The sequence below is a fragment of the Canis lupus genome, chromosome 6 (assembly GCF_011100685.1).
Source record: "Canis lupus familiaris isolate Mischka breed German Shepherd chromosome 6, alternate assembly UU_Cfam_GSD_1.0, whole genome shotgun sequence".
NCBI classification, from domain to species: domain Eukaryota; kingdom Metazoa; phylum Chordata; class Mammalia; order Carnivora; family Canidae; genus Canis; species Canis lupus.
Genome location: NC_049227.1, coordinates 49,521,985 through 49,549,435, shown reverse-complemented (window position 1 = coordinate 49,549,435; position 27,451 = coordinate 49,521,985). Strand labels below are relative to the sequence as shown.

The 27,451-nt window shown below is 38.8% G+C and overlaps 1 protein-coding gene, 1 long non-coding RNA gene and 1 pseudogene across 5 annotated transcripts in view; 1 reads left to right on the top strand and 2 right to left on the bottom strand.

The window, feature by feature from the left end:
- Nucleotides 1-7,328, bottom strand: part of DPH5 (diphthamide biosynthesis 5) — a 36,243-nt gene extending 28,915 nt beyond the window's left edge. The window contains exons 1-2 of one of the 2 annotated variants that reach the window (XM_038541190.1): nt 7,214-7,328; nt 6,138-6,295 (exon numbers count right to left, since the gene is read on the bottom strand). In XM_038541190.1, the coding sequence (XP_038397118.1) occupies nt 6,138-6,272 (135 nt within the window). In that variant the 5' untranslated portion in view covers nt 6,273-6,295; nt 7,214-7,328. Of the gene's footprint in view, nt 1-6,137; nt 6,651-7,213 lie in introns of those variants that run through there. The other variant, XM_038541189.1, reaches the window with a different exon arrangement.
- The window catches only part of LOC102153396, a 153,004-nt gene continuing 132,246 nt past the window's right edge, over nt 6,694-27,451 (top strand). For 2 of the 3 annotated variants that reach the window (XR_005361138.1, XR_005361141.1), the window contains exon 1: nt 6,694-6,842. This is a non-coding gene — a long non-coding RNA (uncharacterized LOC102153396). The remainder of the gene's footprint in view (nt 6,843-27,451) is intronic. The other variant, XR_005361139.1, reaches the window with a different exon arrangement.
- On the bottom strand, nt 15,615-15,729 carry LOC119872436 (annotated as a pseudogene).

Here is a 27,451-nt window from a genome sequence, read left to right as displayed (position 1 = left end):
AGTTTAAAAAAAGGGAAGAAAGAGCAAAACTGGTATTACAATATTCTTAATTTACCCACTTCATTATTTATTCATTTACTCACTCGAGGGATATTTCTTGTGCACAACCTCCACACCAAACGCTATGCTTGATGTTGGGAAACAATGATGAAAGAGACAAATGTGGCACCTATCGTGTCACTTATAATGTTTAGTGGGGAATTATCTACCACATTAATAAGTGCTATAGGAGCATGGAACCTAGTAAGTCATGGAAGGGGGAAAAAAAGCAGTATTATTTAAAAAATAATTTTACATTTATATTATATATTATCCAATGACTGATAAGCCAGGTTTTGTACAGTATCAATCCTAATCTTCTCCATTCATGAAAACGAAGGCAAAACTCAAAATTCATTCCTGCTTTAAGTTGGCAGGTTTTGTAAGGCAGATAGGGTAAAGATTCAAAATTGGTTACTTTTGGATACTTCTGGAAGGACACATAAGAAATTACTAATAATTGCCTCAGGAAGGGGGGCCAGGATAGGAATCTTTCAATGTACATACCATTTAATATCTTTAATTTTATGCCATTTAATGTATTACCTGGTAAAAAATAGAAAAGTGGAAGCTAGAAGTAGGATACATAAACAAGAAAAAAAAAAAAAACTAAAAAAAAAAACAAAAAAAACAAACCCTAAAACACACTAACATTTAAAGAAGGAACAGAGAAACAAGGGCTTACAAAAGGGACTTAAAAGAATGGAAAAGTACAAATAAAACCAAGAGTCATGTCATGAAAGTCAGGTTCAAGGAGTGATCAACTATGTCAGAAGTAAAACAGGTAAGAGTTGAAAACTATCCTCTGGTATTCTTAGTTACTGAACAACTGTTCAACAAATATTTCAGAGGAATGGAAGTGAGCTTGCAGGAGTCTGAGCCATGAGTGAAGTGGGGACAATAAAAGTACAATTCTTTTTCTAAACACTTTGGATAAACAGAAACAACTATGGAGAAAAGATGTTTAAAGGGGCGTTTAAGATGTTTAAGAGTTTTCAGAATGCACAAGATATGACTGTAGTTTCAGGTTGAGGGGAGAAGGATGTTAATACAGATCAAACATAATGAAGAAAGAATAATTGATGGGAATAAGGTTTCAGAGGAATGGGGAGAGAGATTTGGAAAAAAACACATCTAGATTAGAGTTAGTCTTCAACAGGCTGAGACTCTCATTTCACAAGTCACTTTCTAAAACTGGGGAGAAGACAGATTCAGATTTAGGGGAAGGACAAATGGAAAGTTAATAAAGGTCACAGATGATTGCCTCATCTTTCTTAGTGGGAACTCTGTCCCTCCAATCCCAATCCTCAGGAGTTGGATAGGAAGACAAAGAAGTAGACTGATGAAGTGGATTAGGAAGAAAAAGGGAGGGAAAGATATACTGGGAGAAAACAGAGGGAAACAGATATACTGGGAGAAAACAAGTTATTTTAGTGATGCCTAAGAACAAGTATGGCAAATTATTGTGCTTGTCTCCTCCATGTGTTTACTCGTAATACTCTTTCTCTTTCCTTTACCAACTCTTATCTATAGTAACTGTCTCTTTCTCTTTGCTTTATCAAGTCTTATCTACAATAACAATATTTATAATACATTTACATTAGGTCACTCTGGGGTCAGGCACAGTTCTAAGAACTTATGCACATAAATTCATTTAATTTTCATCACAATCCATGAGATAGTCCCTATTTTTATCCATTTTAGAGATAAGAAAAATAACACAAAGTGATTGCCCAACATTACAGAACCTTGGTTGACTGCAAAACTTCACATGTATTACAGATGAGGCATAGGGGTGCCTGGCTGGCTCAATTGGTAGAACATGCAACTCTTGATCTCAGGGTCGTGGGCTTGTGAGTTCAAGCCCCACAGGGGCATGGAGCTTACTTAAAAAAAACAAAAAACAAATGAAGCACAGACAGGCAGAGCTTAGTGGTCTCCTCTGCTTTCTGTAGGATAGCTAAAGCCCCAGAGTCAGCCCCCTTTGAACCACAGCAACTTCCTCTATTTATCCTACAGAGCTGTATAAATATTACCATTTTTTATCTAGACCATGAAAAAAAAGAAGCAAAACAAAAAGATTGGGATGCATTACTTTAAGACATAGCTCAAATTCCATCTATTCCATAGTGTTCTCTGACCACAATGACCTGAAGTGATCTTCTATGTATTTCAACTGGAATTAATCACTAGTAATTATTTAATATTTGAGACAGCTTCTACTATTTAATTCATGAAAACAAGAGCACTGGCTTAAATAAGATCATCTAAGTTCTTCCCAGCAATGTAATTTCAGTTTCTTCTTTCCACTGTTGTCATGAACTGTTATTTAAATCTTCCATTATTCAGTTTTCCTGAGTATAACACAGTTGAATCATGAACCACTTGAGAACAAAGACCATAGCTTATACCTATATATATAAGGCACTACAGATGTATTACACCAAACTGGCATAAAAGATCTAATTTATTCACAGAAAGTGACTAAAGAAATTCAAAATGAAACTCCTGGATTCGCGGTCTCTAGTTTAATTTACTTTTGAGTAATACAGAACATATAAATACTACTCCCTGTTTGGTAATTTGAAAACAATAGCTTTCAATGTAATAATAGATAAATTCCAAATCTTTAAAAAAAAAAAAAAAAGGCAGGGGGACGCCTGGGTGGCTCAGTGGTTGAGCATCATCTTTGGCTTAGGGTGTGATCCTGGAGTCCTGGGATCGAGTCCCACATTGGGTTTCTTGCATGGAGCCTGCTTCTCCCTGTGCCTGTGTCTTTGCCTCTCAATCTGTGTCTCTCATGAATAAATAAATAAAATCTTTTTTTTAAAAGAATGGACAAATTCCAGATTTTTTTTAAATTACTTATTTATTTGAGAGAGAGAGGGAGAGAATCTTCAAGGTGACTCCCCACAGAGTGCGAATCAGAACTGGAGCTCTATCTCAAGACCCAGGAGACCATAGGACCTGAGCTGAAACCAAGAGTCGGATGCTTAACTGACTGAGGCATACAGGTGCCCCAAATTCCAGATCACTTTAGCAACATCCATGTGTGCCATTTATAAAATACTTTTTTGTGTGATTACTGATAAAAGAAAGTATACATTCAATAAGGAAAATATTTTTCCAATCTTTTTTCCCACTATATAATAATTTAGTTATTGAGACCAGATTGTATACGTAGGTATGAGAACATCAACAATTTTTAAAAATCAATTTGTTTAAGAAAGAAAGAGGCAGAAATGAAACAGAAAGGAAGTCACTGAAGAGAAAGTGGTTCTGAGATCTTAGAAGGCAATAAAAGGCATGAATTTATTTACACCTTACTTTATTGCAGAAAAGTCATTAAAGGTGGTTGAGGTTGCATAGCAAGTTGCTCAGGTAAAAACATGAACTAAGGACCTGGAGGAGGTCATGAAGAGCAGACCAATGGAACTTTGTGATAGGAGGATTCAAGCTGGATCATTCTGCTTGAATCCTATCTTCTCTGTAGACATTCTCTGAAATCATTATTTTGTGAAGCTATTTTCTACCCCTGAGTATACAGAGACACTGTATGGTATAAATGTGAAGAGTGGTGATTCTCAACTCAGGACTGTCTTGGCTCATATTTTGACTCTATCATCTGTAGGACCTTGGGCAAGTTTCTCTGTGCCTGTAAAATGTGAACAGTAATTACAGAGTAATAATCCTGTTCTACATGTGAAACACTCATTATAGTGCATAGTAAACATTCTATAAATATTAGCACTTATTATATGGAGGAACAGATATTCCAGCACCTTAACAAAGTATACATAATTTACCTGTAGGTGAAGCTGGGCCAGGCCCCAACAATACATTCTTGGAAAAAATATACTTGAAAAAATTACAGCAACCAAAACTACCATTTAACTAACACTTAAAGTTTACAAAGCACTTTCAAATACATCATCTTAATAAAAACATACATAACCCTCCACCTAGTTATTATCTCCATTTTCACAAATGAAGTTACTAAGGTTTAGAGAAATCTGGAAATGTGTCTATTAACAACTAGCATTTTTGAACATTTTTGCAATAGGCACTATGTTAAGAACGTATGTTAAGAGGTAGGGTTTTTTTTTTAAGATTTTATTCATTTGTTTGACAAAGGGAGAGAGTACAAGCAGAGGGAGCAGCAGATGGAGGGAGAGGGAGAGGGAGAAGCAGGCTCCCCGCTGAGCAAGGTGCTAGATTTGGGCCCAATCCCAGGATGCTGGGATCATGACCTGAGCCAAAGGCAGATGCTTAATTGACTGAGCCACCCAGGAGCCCTGATGTAGGCATTTTTAGCCCCATTTTACAAACTAAAAAACTAAAGTTAAACGACTTGTCCAAGGTGACATGGTAACATGTAACAGAGAAGGCTTAAAGTCAAGTCCAACTTTCCTCTGTGCCATGCCCTGACTTTTTATCCTATAAAAATTTATCCTCTTGGCCTCAATGTCCTTCGACAGATGAATGGATAAAGATGAATATCATTGAATATTAGCCATTAGAAAGGACGAATACCCACCATTTGCTTTGATGTGGATGGAACTAGAGAGTATTATGCTGAGTGAAGTAAGTCAATCGGAAAAGGACAAACATTAAATGGTTTCATTCATACGGGGAATATAAGAAATAGTGAAAGGGGTGACGTCAGAGTGGCTCAGCGGTTTAGCGGCCTTCAGCCCAGAGCATGATCCTCGAGATCCGGGATCGAGTCCCACGTTGGGCTCCCTGCATGGAGCCTGCTTCTCCCTCTGCCTGTCTCTCTCTCTCTCTCTGTGACTCTCATGAATAAATAAATAAAATCTTAAAAAAAAAAAAAAGAAAAATAGTGAAAGTGATTATAAGGGAAAGGAGGAAAAATGAGTGGGAAAAATTAGAGGGTGACGGAAGAGGAGAGACTCCTAACTCTGGAAAACGAACAAGGGGTGGTGGAAGGGGAGGTTGGGGGGGGGGGGTGGATGGGGAAGGGGGGGGCGGTGACTGGGTGATGGGCACTGAGGGGGGCTCTTGGCGGGATGAGCACTGGGTGTTATACTGTATGTTGGCAAATCGAACTCCAGTAATAATAAATAAATTTATCCTCTTGGATGAATTTGATTCCAGTTTTCCTTGATCACTGGTAAGAGAAGAACATTTCTTATCATGAGCTTAGATACTTTGGTTCCAACCAGACAAATGAAAGCCAACAAATCAAAGCTGGTCATTAGACACACATCAGGACATGGCCAATTTACGTAACAGTCTTTAATTTCTTAAGATGTTAAAGTAACTCTGAAACTAGAGTTCTCTGGGCTGTGAACCCGAGGGAACGGAAGACCTTCACCTTTTTGTTCGCAAGCCTTGACAGGCCATTCAATTCTACGTCTCCCTCCTCTTACAGCAGCATGTCCATGGCTCCCTTCATCTCCAGTGCATTCTATTTGGATTTTGACAGTGCACCTGAACCACCTAGCCCCTCCTCCAAAACGTACTGAGCCCTTAACAAGAGCAAGCTACACGTATGACATATTAACAAATCCTAGAAAAAAAAAAAAAAAAAAAAAAAAAAAAACAACAAATCCTAGGGTTGGGAAGTCCCAGGCTGACGCAATACACACAAGGGAGTGTGCATCAGCCTCCCTGGCACTTTTTAAAGGTGAGACCTCTCTGGACAGGATACTGACAGAAAGGCGATTACCATTCCCTACGGATATACTACTTCAAAGGGAGCAGCTTTCCGCTTAGTTTCTTGAATGTACAACCAACTCATTAAGGTGATGCCACTACCTCATTAGGACTCAACTCAAAAAAAAAAAAATGTCTATCTCATGAAATAAGGGATTTTGGTAACTATCCTCAGGAGTGTAAAATAACTTTCCTATTTACCGGAGAAAGCCACAAAATCAGACTTGTAAAGCAGGACAAAAAGCGCCCTTTCATTTTCCAGCTCACTCGGTGGTTGTGTTACTCCCAGTCCTGTGATCCTTAACGGGCTGGGGATGTGTTTTAAAGGCTTTAAGCCAGCAGGCCCGAAAGCTGGGTTCAGCGTCGGTCATGGAAATCACAGCTTTCCTCCCAGGGGCTGGGGCGCCGTAAGCACCTACCAGGACTTCCTTCCCTACAGTCAGGATCGAGGTGTAGGCTTCCAGGTACACTCGCCTGCAGCGTCTTACGATTTCCAGGCCCTTGACTGTGATGTCCTTGGCATCGCCCAAGCCCAAGCCGATCAGGTAAAGCATTTCAAAGTCCAAGAGGGCGGGGACTGCAAGACGGAGGCAGCAAGAAAAACACGTGTCAGCTACACCGAGGGCTCCCCGAATCTAGTGACGACCGTGGAAACCAAGAGCAAGTGTGCACGAGGGACCGCAAGTCACGAGCGAGGTCCGAGCGCCTGGCGTCCCGCCCCTTACAACCGCGGACTGGGACGAGCCGCCTCTCCCGTTACACCAAATCAAAAGCGGTCAGTCACCCTCCGAGGACTGTCGCTGAGTCCCCAAAATGGCTAACCGGCAGCCTCGCCGAACAAGCAGCTACCCGCAGGGCGAGCTCGCGTGGACGGAAGGCCCACGCCGCCGGCCTCACCGGCGGTGCCGCAAAACGCCGCCGCCTTTACCGCACTTTACGACTGGCCGGAGGGGCGGGTCAGCGGCTCCCCGGCGAGCGGCGCGGAGGCAAGGGCTGGGCCGGAAGTGAGCGGCCGGCAGCTGGGCCGCGACGCGGAGGGTCGGTCGGGCCGAGGTAGGGGGGGCGGGGGTCCGCGCACAGCCTCCCGGCGCGGCCTCGGGGGAAGGACCCCACCCTAGGACGGGGTAAGTGCGGGAGCTGTGGCCCCGAGGTCGGGCCGCACGGCCGCCTCCCCTCCAGGCCCCGGCGCGGCTGACGGGCGGGAGGGACTGAGTCGCCCGGGTGGTGGCCGGGCCGCGGCACTTCCGGCCTCGCCTCAGCATCCCCTCGTCCCACTGCTGCCTCCCTGGGAGGTGTCGGGTTAGCCCACTTGGCCCTCGGTGTGACTCCGATTTCCCGGCGGGCGGTGGTGCCTCGGCTCTGCCCCCACCTGGGGACCTCCTTCCGGGGTGCCCCCGGGTCGTGCCCGGGCTACGCCCCAGCCCTCCTCAGCGTCGGGAAGCCCAGGCCCGCCCCCTGCCCCCCGCCGCTGTGCCCTCGCGCCTAGAGAGGTGACCTTTAAGTGCCCAGGAATTTCAGGTTTCAATCGCTTCCACCGGGGGAATTCCTGCGAAGTGGTTGGTTAGATGTAGTTCCGGTATCGGGAATGGTTTGTTTTGACTGTAAATGCCCTTGGTAAGGTCACTAGTGACCTCATCAAAGTCAAAAAGACAATTTCCATTGTTTATCTTAGTAGGCAGTGTTGATTATTCAGATTTTTCCTGCTTGCTTTTTCATACAATGCCTTGAGTCTTTTTTTGCCCGACGTTTTTTTCTCAAGCCTTAATTTCATCTGATTTCTCCAAGGTTCCATCTGCCCTCTGCACTTCTCATTCAGTACGCTCGTCATGACTGATTCTATCCGGTGTCATTAACATCCATCCATTCCTTGTACCATAAGCAAAAAATTAATTCAAAATGGATCATAAATTTAATGGAAAACATAAAACCATGAAACTTCCTAGACAGAAAATATGTGTGATCTTATTATTTAGGCAAAGACTTGTCAGGTGCAACACCAAAAGCATGATGTAAGGGAAAAATTTTTTTTTGAGAAATTGAAGTTCACTGAAATAAAATGTATGCTCTTCAAAAGATATTGTTGAAGCCACACACGGGAGAAAATATTCGCAAAGCGTATGTTTGCTAAAAGACTTATGTCAAGAATACATAACTCTCAAAAGGCAAAAATAAGAATACAACTTAATTTTTTAAATAGGCCAAGAATTTGAACAAGAGTCTCGCAGAGAGTAAGATAGATAAATCCCCAAAGAGGATACACTAATATCAAAGAAGCTTTGAAATGATGCTAATTATTAGACATTAAGGAAATAAAGACTAAAACCACAGTGAGATAACAGTATATACCCCGTAGAATGGCTGACATTGGAAGCAATAATAAAACCCTGAATATACACTCATAATTTTTTAAAGATTTTATTTATCCATTCATGAGAGACACAGAGAGGCAGAGACACAGGCAGAGGAAGAAGCAGGCTCCATGCAGGGAGCCGGATGTGGGACTCGATCCCGGGTCTCCAGGATCACGCCCTGGGTGGAAGGCGGCACCAAACCACTGAGCCACCTGGGCTGCCCTATTCACTCATAATTTTGAGTGTCTCTGGTATTTTGCTGACTCAGACCTTTAGCCTCCCATTCACATCTCCCCTTCAGCTTCCTATATTTAACTTTATGCTGGAAATCACCTAGATAACCCAGAGGCATATCACATTCAACACATCCAAAACTGAATCCATCATCTTTTCAACTTGGCTTTTCCTTCTGTACTATCTACTTTGGATGGAGGGCGTTATCATCTATAGACGTAGGCAAGCCAGACACTTGGAAGTTACCTCACATCCAATCTGACTTATCTGCCTCTCAATAGAAACCGTACCTACTATCACAGTCTTTCTTTAGGTCCTCATGTCACTCCTGCACCTGTTCACCGTGCCTCCCTCACATTCATACTTCTTTCGGGGGACCAGAGAGACCTAGCTAAGTTGCAGTCTGAAAATGACATTCCCTTCAAAAAACCCTTTTGAGGTCAAGAGAAAGTCGAGGCTCTTTAACATATCCCACAAGGTCATCCCCAGAGTGACCACTGCCTACCTTGCTAGCCTCATGTCTCTCCACTCCATACCTTGAGCTACTTCTCTAGTGGTACTCTTCTGTGCCCACAACATTCTCCTTTGACTTTAGTCAGGCTACCACCTCAGCATGGAATACTTTCCTCCCATTCTCTCCTATCTAGATCACTGCTGCTCATTCTTTAAGTTTTGGGGGCCCCTGGGTGGCTCAGTTGGTTGTGTCTGATTTCAGCTCAGGTCATGATCTCAGGTCGATCTCCCTGGAATCGAGCCCCAAGTTGGGCTCTGCACCCAGTGGTGAGGCTGCTTCTCTCCCTCAGCCCTCCCCCTGACCCTTCCTGCCATTCATGCTCTCTCTCTTTCTCTCTCAAATAAATAAAATCATAAAAAAAATCTAAATTTAGGAAACCTTTCCAGAGATCCCTGCACTAGTTTAGGTATCCTTTTAATTATAATAAAACTCTGTGCATATACTTAGAAGTCAACCTAAGTGTTTTATAATTGTCCATTTGTGTATCTTCCTTATCAAACCATCAATTTCATAAAGTTAGGTCCTGTATCTTCTCATCCCTAAGGCTTAGCACAGTGTCTGCCACATAATAGATATTCAGTAAATGTTTGTTAAATAGAGCATTATGTATACACTAGTAGCTCAGTAATTTCTTTGAGTTATGATATATTTTTCAATCTTTATGAAATGCAAGGTGTGGTATGCTTTAGATGACTACCAAAAGTCATTGATGGGATGTCAAACAAAAGCATGTCATTCATGCCACTTCAGAAAGTTATTTGTGTTAAAAGGTTTATGATACAGTTCACATACTCCTCATAATTACCCTCTTGAGTAGGTAAATTTTCCAATGTACGGTCATTTTTTTTAATGTGTTTTTGTTTTCAGATTTGCTTTGAGTAATTCTAAGTGGATTTACAGTGAAAGGACAGTGCTGAAAGGAAGGTGTAGTTTATGTCCTTTCAGGAAATCTGTATTGAAAATGAAGTTATTCTGGGTAGGTAAGGTAATACTCTTTTTTAGATACAGAAGCAATTTCAATTTTTAATTTTCAGAATTCGGTTAACTACTTTCCCTATAAGGTTCTTACCTTTCTACTTGCCTTCATTTCTCAATAGAAGTGTAAATTTGGGGGACTTTTCTGAACATAGATAAAGGTGTTGTGGAAATCTTTTTTCCTCTCAACAAATGTAATCAGCAAAGTCTTGCATAGTCTTTTTCTGCAGAATTATTCTTTCTGACTCGGACATTTCTCCCTTACCATTTAAAACAATTTCAAATATGATTGAATTTTCCACAGTGTTTTTTTTTGTTTTTTTTTAGTTTTTATTTATGTATTTGAGATAAAGTGCGTAGGATGGGGAGGGGGAGGGGAGGAGGAGTAGAGGAAGAAGCAGGCTCTCCACTAAGCAGGGAGCCGGATGACCTGGGGCTCCATCCCAGGACCCTGGGATCATGACCTGAGCCGAAGGCAGATAACTGACTGAGCCATCCAGGTGTCCACGCCCCATCATTTATTATTAAGATTTTCAAATATGTAGAAAAGTTGAAGCGTTTTTAGAGTAAACATCCATATAGTCACCTCAGGTTCTATAGTTGTTAACATTGTGCTATATTTGCTTTATCACATGTTTTTATCCGTTCACTGGGCCATCAACCCATCTTATTTTCTGATGCATTTCCAAGAGAGTTGCAGACATAAGTAGACATATTAATTGCATTTTGCATGTAAGATAAACCCCTCATCTAGAGACCATACTAACGAAACATAGCTAAGCATATAGCTGATTAAATTATCTCATTTCTTCACCTAATTTAGGCAGAGATTTTGAAAATTTCTCTTTAAAACAATTTCAGACAATTTTAAATCAATATGGTAGCATTATTTTGATGATAATGAAAGTATAATACCATAGTAATACAGTAAATTTGGATCTCCCATCTAGTAGAAAAGAGGGGGATGGTTTTAAAGAACTGCAATTCTAGAGCCAAAAAAAAAAAAAAAAAAAAGAGGATGAAGTGAAAGCCTTTTTAGTTTAAAGAATAACAAGGATAAATGAGGCCTAGAGCATTTTCTTCTTTATATTCCTGCTAGGAAGTAGGAGAGTACCAAATCATCCCTGAGGGTGAACATTTATGCTTTTCCTGAAAGAGCTTTAAGCTGTTTTCATAACCTTTGTCAGTAACTCATTTTTAGTACCCACACTGTCAGAAATTCTTCCTTATATCTAATCTGTGACCTTCAGGCAGTAGTCCTAAAATGTGAAAGATATAGATAGTCATAAGAAGTTAATAATGATGGCTTTTCCATTCCATTGTCATAAACACATCATAGTAGTTAAATTTTAGAGTTATAACAGTTGAGACACTGCGTTACATTATGTACAAATTGTAATTAACTTACATCTAAAAGAAGCCATCCTTCAATTTTCCTATTTGAGTTCATTGTTTGTCTATTGAAAAGGAGACCTCAGAGCTACTGGGTAAACTCCATCTGACCTCGTTGTGAATAAAGAATATTAACCTATATGTTCCCAGAGATTGCCTCATTGTTAGAGTAAATCTTGATTAATATTTGTAGAGTTTAGCAATCCCAGATTAACTGATAGTCATTTTCTATCAATTCACAAATAAGTGATAATTAAAGCATTGCTGGTAACTGAGTGATAAACATTAAGGTGAGCATGTGATATAATGAGCCCTGGTTATTATATAAGACTGGTGAATCACTGACCTGTATCTCTGAAACCAATAATACATTATATGTTAATTAATTGAATTTAAATAAAATAAAAAAATAAAGATAGCATTGCTTTAGAAGTTATATTTGGTATTCCTTCCTCCAAAGTCTATTGCTAAAAGGGTAGAATCAGGGATACAGTAGTTTCACTCTTCCTGTGTTTAAAAAACTACACAGTGCCCTTTTAAGATATATTCAGGGAGCCATATAATTAGCCAAGACTTGGTGGGCGAAGGAGAAAGGTTACTCCTTCACTCAAAAGCCAAAATTTTTAAAAACGACTTACCAGGTTTTACTACTCAATATACTACTGCCCTGCTTCTCTGAACTCACCTCCTGCTGCAAAAACTATAAAATGGTACACTTCCAGAGCTGGGTTTTGCTGGGGAGGAAAAACAAACAACTGTATACTTCCAATTATTTTATCTGCTCTTTCCCCTCATAGCACCTTCTAACATAACTGTGTGATTTACTTATTTATTGTGTCCATTTTTATTGTCAATATCCTTCTACTAAAATATAAACACCACAAAGGCAGGAATTTTTTTTTTTTTGGTCCATTTGGTTTGGCATATGCTCAGTAGATACATGAATGAATGCACGTCCACATATGTAAATTAGTTATATATATAAATTATATATAAATTACAAATAAATTCTTTTATTTATAAAGGAATAACTATGGAAAGTTTGCCTAATGGTTAAGAATTGGGATTATAGGGGGTTCCTGGATGGCTCAGTCAATTAAGGGTCTGATTCTTGATTTCGACTCTGGTCATGATCTCAGGGTTATGATCAAGCCCATCGGGCTCCATGCTCAATGGGGAGTCTGCTTGAGATTCTCTCCCCCTCTCTCCCTCTAAGGGAGAAAAAAAAAGAATTAAGATTTTAGTGTCATTGAGACCTTGGCTTAAGTCCAGGAGTTTCCTGATTGCTTTTCTAAATCTCAAGTTGTTTCATCTGTGAAATAGAGATAATAGTACCACCTCTCATAGGATTGTTGTGAGGATACATGAAAGAATACATAATAAAGGTTTTAGCATAGTGCCTGGCAATTGGTAAAGACTCCGTAAACATTGACCAATAATAGAGTTTGAAATTAATTTTATCCTTATCTGCAGAGTCTATCAGATTATGAGTACTAGCCTTTTCCACCATCTCTATCCCATCTAGATGGGTTCTTACTCTTTTTCCTCCTTCACAGTAGTGTGAAATTAGTTCATTAGTTTTAAGACCAATCCATTAGATTAGATATCATATTTTATTGATTGCCAGAGGTCATTTTAAGCAAACATTGTTATACTCTGAGGTGCCCTTTATGAGAAAACCTGTCTTTGCTTTTATCATTCTGTCACAGCGTTCAGCACTGTAGACTTGGTTAGCACCAAATAAGTGTTGCCTAGCAATTTGTTAATACTTAAGTATAAGATGGCTAATATGCAAATAATATTTTAGTAAATGAAATGTAGTGAACAGAGAAGATGTTCATTTGGGATCTAAAAATTAAATTTATTCTTTTTTGTAAAACTTTGTAAATGCCAAACAACAATAAAAAGAGTAGTTGTGGTACATTTATACAATACTATGCAGTAAAGAGAAAGAATGTACTACTCTTTTTTTTTAATAATAAATTTATTTTTTATTGGTGTTCAATTTGTCAACATACAGAATAACACCCAGTGCTCATCCCGTCAAGTGCCCCCCTCAGTGCCCGTCATCCATTCACCCCCACCCCCCACCCTCCTCCCCTTCCACCACCCCTAGTTCGTTTCCCAGAGTTAGGAGTCTTCATGTTCTGTCTTCCTTTCTGATATTTCCTACCCATTTCTTCTCCCTTCCCTTCTATTCCCTTTCACTATTATTTATAGAATGTACTACTCTTAACACAAAACAACATGGATGAATCTCAGAGAAAGAAGGTTGAGCAAAAGAGTGCTATGGAGATAGGATATACCTTGCCTCCAGCAAAGTCCTCAAAATCGTAAGTGTACAATTGGATGAATTCATACAGCTCTTACATACAGCCATGTACACATCACCCAGTTCAAATTATGAAACATTTCCAGCATCCTAGAAGGCCTTTGTACCCCAGGAAATGCCTTTCCCTACCAAGGTAACCATTAGTTGACCTGTAGTACATAAATTACTTTGTCTGTTCTTATGAATGGAATCATGTATTATGTCCTCTTTCATGTCTGGTTTCTTTGGCTCACCTTTATTTCTGTGACATTCATTCATGTTGTTGGATGATACATAGTTCACTCTTTGTCTTTTTTTTTTTTTTTAATCTCTTTTTTTGGAGTTCAATTTGCCAACATATAGCATAACACCCAGTGTTTATCCCATCAAGTGCCCCCCTCAGTGTCATTCTTTGTCTTTGCTGAATAGTATTCCATTTATGAACATATCACTATCTTTTTTATTGTTGATGGATATTTAAGTGTCTTAGTTTTGGGCCAATATGAATAAATCTATGAATGTTGTATCTTTTGTTGGACACAATGTTCATGTCTTTTGGGACATTATGCACGAATTGGAACTGCTAGGTTAGAAGATAGGTGTTTTTACCTTAGTAGATAGTGCCAGACGAGTTTTGAAAGTACTTGTACAATTTACATTTCTGCCAGCTGCTGATAGGAGTTCCAGTTTCCCCATGTCCTTGCCAAACTTGGTATTGTAAGTTTTTTAAAACTTTAGTTTTAGTGGGGGGTGTGTAGTGATATCTCATGGTTTTAATTTATAGTTCTGATGAAAAAAGGTGGTATTAATTGAAAACATTTCTAGGTAAATTTATTTTTTGGAAGCAGAAGTATGTATTCGGAGCACTACAGTTACTTAATTGCTGAATCTGTGCTTGTAAGTTAAACCCGTTTTTCTAAATGGGCCTTAATATGTGTGCAGCAATGACCGTGTGCTTAAAGAACACAGTTATGCCCAAAGAGAATGCCTGTGGTCAGGATGCCCACTTCTTCTGGCTCCGTTGCCAGTAACTGAGTTGAACTGGTTTTGCTATCAGTAAGATGAATGCTTTAAGCTAAATGATTGCTAACACACATGATGGGTTTCAGAAACATCCTTCTGCGGAAGAAGTAGGTTGGAATGGAAAGCATTCTAGATCAGGAATCAATCTGGGCTCTTTGCACTTTGTAGTCTTTGCTTTACTTAATGGCTCTAAACCCCAATAGTAAGTCTCTTCCTCTTCCTCCTCCTTCCCGACTTTCCCTCCTTTTAAAGATTTGATATGAAAAGAAGCAATATATAATTCCTTAAGCCTGGAAATTAAGATAACTAGAATATGTCTTATTAAACTATATAAGTAATGATTAAATATGTACACTAAGAAACTGTGTAGGCCTTGAGTTATTCAAATTTAGCAGTATGGTCATTTACCATATGTATAGAGAGTAATTTTTTTTCCACAATAAATCTAGAAACATTTGCAACCAAAATTAAAGCCCTGTCTATGTGAAATTGCAGAATTTCCACAAACTTAATTTTCTTGGAGTGGATTTGGTTTGCATTTTCTAAATCCTGGGATATGATTTACCCTGACCTTATTTCCTTGCATTTTACTTGATTTTATTTGGTTTTGGGTTTGTTTTGTAGTAATATTTTCTGTTGTTTCTTTGAATAGCATTGTTTCTTTTTCCATTTTTTTTAACTCACTGACAAAGCTCATTAAAGTTTCTGAAAATAATGGCTTACTGGGATCCAGGCTCATACAGAATTAATCATATCTTTTCTTCTGGTTATTGTTCTTCTTGAGATATTCATTAAATAATATTAGATGGAATTCTAACAGTAGTGTCAAAGATACTGTTTATTCTGTGTATACCAATTGCAGAAGCACTAAAAACTTGTGGTCAAGAGCATGGGCTTTGGAGTCAGATTATAGGACTTGAGTTCTGGCTCTTCTTATTAGCAATAATGATCTTAGGAAAGTTCCCAAATTTTCAGTTACATTATGTGCAGATAATAAAGGTTCTTACTCATAGGACCATCATGTGAATTAAATGAGGTAATAGTTCATATAAAGTATTTTTAACAGTGTCTTGTACTTAGTAGTCACTCAGTAAATGTTAGCTAACATTATAAATATTACTGTCTTTAAGGTTTTAGTGAGGATTAAATATTAGCAATAATTGCGCCTCAGATAAACCTCATTGGCTATGATACTGCCACTGCGCAAAGCTGTGTGAGGATTAAATATAATAATAACATGAGTAAAGTGTATGTCCAAAGGCCTACAACATAGTAACCAATTAACATTGGTTAATATTACTATCAAACAAAAATTTTTCTCTGGTCAGTTGGTTTTATACAATTTCTATATATTCAAGTAAAACTACACTTCAGGACCCTGTCCCTCCCCATAAAAAAAATGAATTTGCAATTTGAATATTTGGTACTCAGAAAACATGGATTTCCAGGATAATGCTTGAAGCTTATAAAAATTATAATGTAGCTAAAATGTTATTTTGTAATGAAAGAAGGAAGTGGTATTAATAACTTTAAAAAACTAAGTTTTGAACTTTTTTTTTTAAGATTTTATTTATTTATACATGAGAGACACAGAGTGAGAGGCAGAGACGCAGGCAGAGGGAGAAGCAGGCTCCATGCAGGGAGCTCGATGCAGAACTCCATCCCAGGACCCCGGGATCACACCTTGAGCCAAAGGCAGATGCTCAACCTTTGAGCCACCCAGGTGTCCCTGAACATTTTTTTTCTTGAATAATGATTTGATAACATTTTTAAAATTTCTTAATAATTTTGTTCTGTGACCATTTAAACTCCCATCAGTAGAGAGAAGGTTTGGGGGGTATGGCCCTATAATACTCTGGGGCCATAGAAATTGCACTCAGAATCATATTAATTTGATATTGGTCTCACTTAACATTTCTTAATTCGCTTCCTGTTCATCTGTGCTTCTGCCTGGCCTCCCTGTGTTTCTCAGTAGTAGAGTTCCTTGTCTTGTACCTAGTTCATTACTACGTCACTATATGCATCTCTGCCTTGTTTTTTCAAGAGATCAAACCATACAACTTATTTCAGTCTTCCAAGAGAGATTTGATTTTTCACCCTCAGCTCCATCTCACCTTAAGTGAGTTCTTAAAAGCAAGATCTCTGAAACGTTAAGTTCTTACCTGTCTGAAACTGTCAGGGTCAGTGAGTACTTTTGAACAGGTTGTGCACTGCACAACTTTAAGAAGTGCCATTCACATAGACTACATACAGACTACTGGACTGCTCATGGTGGCCCAGTGACCAATAGCCTATTTCTTAAATTTTTTCACATGCTGTATTTCTCCTTGGATAGATACTCTGGATCTTGTCTTACTTGACTTTTTGTTTGTTTTAAATGCTACATGCCATATATTACATGCTGATTAAATTTTTTTAAAGATTTTATTTATTTATTCATGAGAGACACACAGAGAAAGGCAGAGACACAGGCAGAGGGAGAAGCAGGCTGCACGCAGGGAGCCCGATGTGGGGCTCGATCCCGGATCCCAAGATCACGCCCTGAGCCAAAGGCAGATGCTCAATCACTGAGCTACCCAGGTGTCCCTTATTACATGCTGAAATAGCACTTTAAAGAGTGGTCTTCCCTGGACAACATGTGCTGAGATTCATGCCCTAGTATTGATAGTCTTCTTTAATTATCTGATACCATGTCTCAATTTTAAAAGGCCACCACCTGTTGTTCAGTGTTGTTGCCTTCACATAGAATATTCCTTTCCTACTTTATCCTGCAGGAATCTTATTCTTTAAATTGTAGTTTAGAAGCTCTTAATCTCTGGTATCTTCCCACATCACCTAAGCTGCAGTTTCTTTCCTTTCTCTTGATTTCTTTTAGTATCTTATTTCTCTAGTTAGACTATAGATTTTAAGGGGAAGGGGTAGTGTTTTGTCTTTATGTTCTTTGTAATACCTGTATCAATGCTTTGCTCGTAATAGATGCTGAATATTTGTAGAATGTCTTGGTGTAAGTGCTGCTAAGAAGAGCAGTCAAGTAATGATGTGCTTAATGGAATCAAGAGGAGAGAGGTCGCCAACGGAGAAGTTTAGTGATGTGTCTGAGGTGATAATCAGTCTTGAATATACTCAATGGCAAAGTAAGTTGCAATGTGTTAAATTATATAAATCAATGTGGATGACCATGATGAGTACAATTAAATGGGAGAGGAGAACAGGGATTGATTAGAACCTGACATGAATCCAAGCTGGAACCATTTTCTTACATTTAGAAGTTCTGTCAAATGTCAGAAAAATAAAAATAAATTTAGATCTAAGTTAACAGCACTCTACATTCAGTTTAATGTTTAAAACCATGAAGAACTAACTAGGTCCTAGGAGAGCTCTCATCAAGCCTTTCTAGGACTGCCATCACATTGGATTATTATAAACAAAAACCTCACTTTATGGTGAGATTCCAACAAAACTAAAATGAGTTGGGAGATTTTTCTCCCTTCTTGTACCATCTAGACACAGGAATGAATAGGCATAGAGAGAGCTGAGATTATTACTTATTTCTGGAGAATCACATTTTTGACAGATTCCCGCACACTCATGAGTGTTCGTTCATCACATGCAAAGATTTAGCTTAATTCCTTCCACAACTAACTTGAAGCCCTGTAATACCTAACTGGCCATAATTGTGCCTGCTTTGATACAAAAAGTATTTATGTGCCTGTCATGGATAAGGCTATGTGTTCTGTACTCTTTGGGCACGTGTTACTATCTGTACCCTCTGGAGATTGTATGTAAGTGGGGAACACATCGTCAGTAACTGCTCCCTAGGGACAAGTTGATAATATACAGTGATACATGCTGTAATAGAGGTACAAATAATATAGCGGGAGAAGGGAATGGGGGAGACTAATTCTACTGGTTGCAGCTCTAATAGCTTGATCTAACGCTGTTCTTTTTATAGTATCTAGGTAACACATGGAAGCTGTTCTTGGATGTTTGCTCACCAGATAACCAAAGTTTATTTATGTCACAGTTTGGGGGAACTGTATTGATGGGGTATTTTCCAGGGAGCCCAACTTGTTGCAGATGGGACAGTGTTGCAGGTGGACTTCAGCCTTACAGACATGTTAACTGGAGTTTCCAGGTTACCCAGAATGCCAGTTTCTTAGCAGTAGACTAACACTAAGAATGCTCTCTCACCCCGATTAATTGCTCTTCATGTCTTGTTAGTTTTGTCTCCTAAATAATTCGCGTACCTTCCCAATACTCTCCATGTCCACTGCTCAAGCCTTAATCCTAGCTTTTGTCATTTCTCACTTGTACCATGGAGTAGCCTTCTAACTGGTCTCCCTATCTCAAGTATTGCCCCAACCCATCTTTTATGCTGCAGTAGTGTGCTCTTTTTAAAAGAAATTTCATTGTAATCTCTTTAAAATTTCTCAGTTCTTCTGTCATATCTATACATAAAAGTCAAAATTCCTTAGAATAATATACAGACCTTTCTAATTTAGATTTTCCCAATCCTTATTCCATTCCCCTGTTTTATATCCTTTACTGCATGCTAAACCCATTTTCCGGAAGTCAGGTTTTTCTTGTTTGTCACCATTTTGCTGCCATTCCCACTCTCTGGAGAACCCCTATAGCCCTCCTCAAGGTAGACTCCTCTTCATTGTTAAGAGTTAATTTATATATTCTTTGTTCCAGGAAACCTTTCTTAAACTAAAGGAGTATCTTTTTTGTGTTCTCTTTCCTACACCTAGTAGTGCATACCCTCTTACAATAATTCATTGTTTTTCGGTCCACCAGTAGAGTTTGTATTCCTGGAAGGCAGAGGCAGTGTTCTTTTCATTTTTGCAACTGAGACATAGTTAAAATGTATCTTTATTAAATGAATGAAATAGACACTTGATATTCTATTTGATTTGATTTACTAATTTACAAGCAATCTTGAAGATCCATTGCATGAAGTAATTTTTATTTTGTGGAGGCATAAATGTGAATCAGGTGCCAGTGGGGTTGGTGTGCAGAAATGAGTCACTCACCTTGTGAAGATCCTAGCCAACTATTTAATATCATCATTTCAGAGTGGCTTTTTTTTTTCTTTATGCAGACTGCCAAAAGTTCTATTGTAAAATTTTAGTTAGAGGATGAGTTCAGTCAGTTTTTGTGGGCTGTTTTTATGAAATTGTGTTCATAGAAAAATGAGTAGTGATTACTAGTTTAAAATGTTATAAATATCCCTCTGCAGTATGGCCATGCTTTCTGTGTACTTAGCAGAAACAGGAATTTCCACTTAGCTATTCATTTCAATAGCTAATTCCTGGCATCCTCAGGAAAAGGAAACATGGTGTGGAATTATTTCTTATTCTTTGGGCCTGATATTTTGCATGGTACTCTTCTGTAGAGAATGTACATAAATTGTTACTTGTGTATCATTTTCAACTATTAGCTGGCTTTCCTGCTAATTAGTTGGAATTCCATTGTTCCTGAATTCCCTGTCCTATAAATATGAGTTATAACTTAAATTTTCTCTTTATAGTGCTTTTTGTACCATCGTTTCTTTGTTTTTTCTCCCACTCAGAATACAGTATTCCTCATCTTGTTTGATAAACACATGCCCTCTACCCCTTGTCTGAATTTCTTTGAATCTCTTCTCCCATTGTCACGGAGACTTTGCCTTATCTGTTATCCTCTTCCACATTTTCCACTTCTCCCTCCCTGCTGGCTTTTTCCTTTTAGCCTATTAGAATGTACCCATCTTAAAAATCAGAACAGCTTCCCTCTAATTGTTGCCCTCATCTAGGTATTTCCTTATACTTTTCCTTCTTTCACACACAAGTGTATTGAATATATGGTCAGACGTCATCTCAGATTTCTCATCCCTTTCATTTCTTAATCCATTTTATCTGATTTCCATCCCTATTTCTGTGAAACTCTTCTTGCTATGGTCTCTCATGACCTGCATGTTATTAAACCAGGGAACAATCTGCTACTGGATGCAGATACTGTTTTCTCTTGAATTCCTGTATGTTCTAATTCTGTCTGGTCCTCAAATATTGCTGTTCTCTGGATTCCTTTCTTGGTTTTACTCTTTTTTTTCTTTTTTAAAAAAACAAACTCCTACTTAATGATCTTATTTGCTCCCATGGCTCCAAAATCACTTTTAAAGTCATGACTTTCAGGGACACCCAGGTGGCTCAGTGGTTGAGTGTCTGCCTTCGGCTCAGGGTGTGATCCTGAAGACCCAGGATCGAGTCCCACATCGGGTTCTCTGTGAAGAGCCTGCTTCTCCCTCTACCTGTGTGTCTGCCTCTCTCTGTGTCTCTCATGAATAAATAAATAAAATCTTTAAAAAAACTAATCAAGTTAATGACTTTCATATCTGTATTTTCATTTGCAGTTTCTCTCATGAGCTACCTTCTCCATTCAACTGTGTGTCTGCTATACTTTGTTCCACAGAATCTCAATATGTGCCAAACTGAACTGTACTCTTCCTACCATAGATACTTTTTTTCTCTTCAATTCCTTTTAGTGAAGAGAAGCACCATTAAAATCAAACCCTAATGTCCCTCTGGTGTTTATCCCCTCAAATTCAATTGAATCCAATATAGTTTTATCTTCTTATGTCTCATGGTTCTAATTCCTTTTTTTCTTTTTTTTAATTTTTTTTTTTTTTTTTATTATTATTTATGATAGTCACAGAGAGAAAGAGAGAGGCAGAGACACAGGCAGAGGGAGAAGCAGGCTCCATGCACCGGGAGCCCGATGTGGGATTCGATCCTGGGTCTCCAGGATCGCGCCCTGGGCCAAAGGCAGGCGCTTAACCGCTGCACCACCCAAGGATCCCTAATTCCTTTTTTTCTATACTAACTTACTGTTTTCCTCCAAAGTTACTTCCTCACTTCCTAAGACTGATTCCAGTCTCATCTGATGTATAATCCATTCAAGACGCTGCTCTATTTTTTCTGAAACTTATCTCTCATGAATGTATTCCCCTGCTTGAAATTCTTCAGTGCTTCCCCATTACATTCAAGATAAGATCCAAATTTCTTAGCATAGTGTACATAGGGGCCATGTGTTCTGGCTCCGTGTTTCTCTCTAACCACAACACTTACCTCCTGTATGCAGTTCAACTTTCTATCAGGTCCAGGGAGCACTCCACTCTCCACCTTCCATGCTTCTCTTTTGCCCTTCTAACCTCTTCCTCCTGGTTATTCTCTGATCAGCTCTCATACTTCAGTCTTGATGTCACTTCTTCCAAGCCTCTTGCTTCTCTTTTTCATCTACTCTTTTGGCATTGCTACACTTACTATTTCATATTTCTTTTATAGCATTGATTAATTCTACTATAATGGTTTGTCTGAGTCTTCCCTAGACTGTAAGCTCTGTGGCAGCAGAAATTATGTATTTTATCTTTGTATCCTAGTAACTAGAATGTACTTATGAAATATATTTAATAAAAATTTGTTGGATAAAAATATGTCTGATTTCTAATTACTTCAGAAATAATCACTGCTATTATATTACAATGCTTTATAAAAAATCATGTAATACAAAGTAGGTTTACTTTTTAAAAACGGTCACAACTCCTATATGAACCAAGGAACTTGAAGGTAGAGAAAGCAGCGTAGGAATACATATGGCAGTAAGTATAGTAAAGCCTTTGCAATGCAATTCCAATACTAACTACCTAGAGTTAGACCAGACTTCATAGGTTAAGGGTACAATGCTTTACAAGACTACCCTCATTTCAGATACCAGCTACAAACTTGAAAATTCCCAGGACTTCTCTCACTTTTGACCAGTTGGTTACAAATTTGGGAGGTTCCCATGACTCCCTCAGGTTTGATTGATTATTCACTAGAACAACTCACAGAACTAGGAAAGCACTATACTTATAGTTTTATTATAGCAAAAAAGTAACATGTCAGAACTAGCTAAAAGAAGAGACTCTTAGAATGAGGTCTGGGAGGGCCCCAAATAATGAAATTTCCATGTCCTCTCCCCGTGTAGTCAGAACATTTTCCTCCACACACCACCCCTCCTTTGATGTATGATAGTGCATAGAGTATCGCTAGCTAGCCAAGGGAGCTCATCTGAGCTTCAGTGTCCAGAATTTTTATTGGGGTTTCATTACATAGCCAATTGACTGAATCATTGGCCACGAGGTTCCGTTCAGTCTCTGTCCCTACCTCTCCTTCCTGGTGGTGGGGTTGATATTACGTGGCTCAAAAGTCCCAACCTTCTAATCATATGATTGGTCTTTCTGTCTTGTCCAGTCCCCATCCTGATTCATTTCATTAACAGAAACTCTCTTGGAGTCCACCATAAATAACAAAGACACTCCTATCACTGGGAAAATGCAAAGAGTTTAGAGGCTACCTCATGAGACAGGGACAAAGGCCAGCCACATTCTTAATCCAACAGCCTTAGGCCATCTAAAACAAAATAAGCCTAGTCACCAAAACTGAAGCATCTACAAAACATGAATTACGTTGATAATCCAGAATTTGTTTTAATCATATCAAGAAAAGGCCATGTTCCAAAGGAAATGAAAAGAAGATATTGAAGAGTTATTTGTGCTTCTCTGTCCATTGCAGTATTATTTCCAATAGCTAAGATACGGAAACAACCCAAGTGTCCATCAATGGATGAATGGATAAAGATGTGGTGTGTGTATATACCTGTATAATGGAATATTGTTCAGCTATAAGAAGAAAGGACATCCTACCATTTGCAACAACATCGATAGAGCTTGAGGACATTATACTAAGTGAAGTAAGCTAGATAGACAAATACTATATGTTATCATTTATATGTTCAATAGAAAAAAAGCCAAGCTCATAGAAACAATGGAATAGTGGTTGTCGGGGCTGGCAGGGGTCTGGGGTGGCTAATAGTGTATAAAAGGGTACAGACTTTTAGATATAAGATAGTCTGAGGATCTAGTATACAGCATTGTAACTTAGTTAATAATACTGTATTATATAATTGAAATTTGCTAAGAGAATAAACTTTAATGTTCTCACCCAAAAGAGGAGGGAGCAAGGAATTTGGGATTCATGTACAGATTTTTTTTCTAAGATTTTATTTATTTATGAGAGAGGGAGAGACATAGGCAGAGGGAGAAGCAGACTCCCGGTGGGGAGCCCAGTGCAGGACTCAATCCCAGGACCAAAGGCAGATGCTCAACCACTGAGCCACCCAGGCATCCCAATGTACAGATTTTTCTGAATGATACTTAAAAACTGAATTGACAGCATAAATTTTTATTTGGCAAAGTCTATTAGAAGCTGTCTGTACAAAGTAATTTTATCAGGATCAGAATATACTTCTGAATTAGATTACACAAACTTCATTTTAGAGAATACATTTCAACATTGCACTGATGTGGACAGTTCAGAGCATATAGACAATGAAACTTAAATGATTCTTCTTTAAAAGCTGATGGCCTGTGAAATCTTACTAAGTCCTACATCTTTTGAGTTGGGTTGAATAGACAAAATAATCTAGAAATGTTATTTTTTCCATTTGCTATTCCTTACTGATATAACTTAAAATTCTATTTGCCATTTAATAATAGATCCAGGATTTGTTTATAACAGTAACTAAATCTTGCTTCAAGTTTCTGCCCACATTTACAGGCACCCTAGTCAAACAATATTACATTTATTGCACTAAGATTGACACTCTTTTATTAAGAGATGTTAGCCTGGAGTGAAGTATAACTCTTAGGAAGAAATCGAAAAGTCTCCCTAGGACTTTAGTCTCCAAAACTTAAAAATTATAAAGTAAGAAAAGAGGGTAAAACGACACAGTGCTTTTAGCTAGTGTAAATAAAAATGATTTGTGCATAGAGGATCTCTGTTTCTGCAGAAGCAAAATCCTCTAACCCTCCTAGTCAAAACTGCAATTGATGATGGGCAAAATGTTTGAACTGGCAAGAAATTCAAAAAATTCAGAGGACAAAAGCAGTATGAATACAGAAATCCAGAGAGGTAAAGTAGCACAAAGCTGCCTTTTGCCCCAGGAATTTGTGCAAAAGAATTGGGACCCTGAGCTCAATTTCTACAACTCAGGGTATCAAGGGTGGGAGACAAACTATAGCTTACCAAAGTTGGCCAGTCTAATAAAAGACCTCTTGTAAAAAGATCTATACTCAAAGGGTTATACCTTCAGTGTAAGGGTGAACTACAAATAGACCTGTCCTACAAAGGGGGACAGCAAGGAATATTAACAAAACTTAAACATTCCCTTGGCTAGAGGGGTCAGTAAATGACATACCTAAATCTGCCTGCTGCCTGTTTTGTACAGCCTGTGAGCTGAGAATGGTTGTTACATTTTTTAAATGGTTGAAAAAAATCAAGAGAAGAACAATACCACATGACATGAAAATGATATGTGAAATTCAAGTTTTAGTGTCCATAAGTGAAGTTTTATTGCCCCTACAGCCATGTTTATTCATTTACATATTGTCTGTGGTTGTTTTCACACTAGAACAGCTGAGTTGAGTAGTTGGAATAGGGACCATACATGGTCGGTAAAACAAAGTATTTAATATCTGGCCCTTTAAAGAAAAAGTTTAGGATTTATAATGGTTAGAAATCATTTGAGCTTTCTCTAAGTGTAGCTCATACTCTGACCAACGTTATACAGGACAGTCTCTTGTTAAATAGTAGATTTGAAATAATAGTACATAATTTAAAGGCAAAGAAGGGATGCCTCGCTAGCTCAGTCAGAGGAGCATGTGCTCTTAGTCTTGGGGTTGTGAGTTTGAGCCCCACATTCGGTGTAGAGATTACTTAAATGAATAAATATTAAGGAATAAGTAAAGGCAAAGAAATGGAACGTAAATTCCTGCAGTTCTGACAATCCATGTGACTCCTTTAAATTTGTGTTTGAATCTTAATGAAACAATGCAAACTGTAAGACACAATATTTTAGTGAACTTTAATATCTTTAAAATTGAAATATATTCTTATTCATTATAGTTAACTTTTTGAAACTGAAGAATCAAGAAAATAATTTTAAAGAGAATAATTTATGGGGCACCTGGGTGGCTCAGTGGTTGAGCATCTGCCTTTACCTCAGGTCGTGATCCCGGGGTCCTGGGATCGAGTCCTGCATCGGGCTCCCCATAGGGAGCCTGCTTCTCTCTCTGCCTGTGTCTCTGCCTCTCTCTCTATGTCTCATGAATGAATAAAATATTTTTAAAAAAAGAAAAAGGAAAGTCACAGATTGAGAGAAAATATTCAAAGTGCATATACCTGACAAAGGACTTGTATCTGAATAAATAGATTAAATATTTATTTTAAGGCAAACTGCTTATTCTTTATTTTTGCACTTCAGTCACACTACTTTGGACATCAGATGTGTAGGGTTACCCCACCAACCAGTCTCCAAAACCAGCTGCATGTCCTACAATTCAGTTCAATTCTGACACTAACCAGAGTGAGCACAAATCCCACAGGTTAAGGGCTTAGTCACTGCCCACCACTTTAGAGGCCAATCACAAGCAGGTGGTCCCCAGGTAGATATATGTTTTTCTCAACACCAAGCAGTTTGCCAGTTCTTAGCGGATACTGACCAAGTGTCCTACAATTTCACTCCATTTTGACACTATCTCCGTGGAGACAGTGTCATATCTCACAGATTAAGGTCTCAGTCCCAAAAGACTGTCCCCACTTCACATGCCAATTGCAAGTCCAGGTTATTACTTGTGCTTCTCACCAATGAACTATAGATAGGTTTCCACCACCCTGTATTTGGATTCGATTGCTTTGCTATAGCAGCTCCCAGAACTCAGAAACATTTTACTTACTAGATTTTTGGTTTATTATAAAAGGTTATAACTCAGGAATGGCCAAGTGGAAGTGATGCATAGGGCAACATATGAGGGAAGGGGCATAGAGCTTCTGTGCTGTCTGGGCTTACCGCTCACCATCTCTAGGTGTTCACCAACCTGGGAACTCTAAAGCTTCTTCATTGGCGTTTTTGTGGATGCTCTATTGTATAGGTATGATTGATAAAATCACTGGCCACTGATTGATTCAACCTCCAGCCCCTCTCTCCATTCTGGAGATTGGGAGTCAAGGAGATGGGACTGAAAGTCTCTAATGATGGTGGGTTCTCTTGGCAAGTGGCCCTCAGCACCTTAGGATTTACAACGTTAGCTCCTAAACATTAACTCGGGTGTGGTTGAAAGGGGCTTGTCATGAATGACAAGACACTCCTTTTACCTTTATGGTTTTGGAGCTATTTGAGGAACTAAGGACAAAAGGCAAATAGTATAACAAATGATGCCCTATGGGTCTTGTACAGTAGTGTCCCTCCCCCTGCCCCCCCCCCCCCCCCGCTCTTGTCAGTAGGGGGTATGCTCCAAGATTCCCAGTGGATGCCTGAAACTGCAGATAGTACTGAACTCTATATGTAAGTAGGTTTTTTTTCCTATACATGCATACCTATGGTAAAGTTTGGTTTACAAGTTAGGCACAGTAAAAGACTAGTAACAATAATAATAGGACAATTATAACTATACTGCAATAAATGAATGTGATCTCTCAAAATATTTTATTGTACTGTGCTTACCCTTCTTGTGATATCAAATGCTAAAATGCCTGGGTGATGAGATGAAGTGAGTTCAGTAACATAGCATTGGGTATGTGGTATAGCACTGGGCTACTACTGAACTCACAGTATGTCAGAAGGATCATCTGCTTCCAGATAGAGGTTGACCATGGATAACTGAAACTATGGAAAATAAAACCATGGATAAGGTGGGCTACTGTATAGGAAATTCTAAGGTTTTAGGAGCTATGTGCCAGGAACAGTGGATGAAGATGAAATATATTTCTTGTTATAAATCACAATATCATACCAGGTTACTCACAATTTCTGTCCAGTTTAGTTACAAATTGAAGGTTTCCATGACTCCTTTCTTGG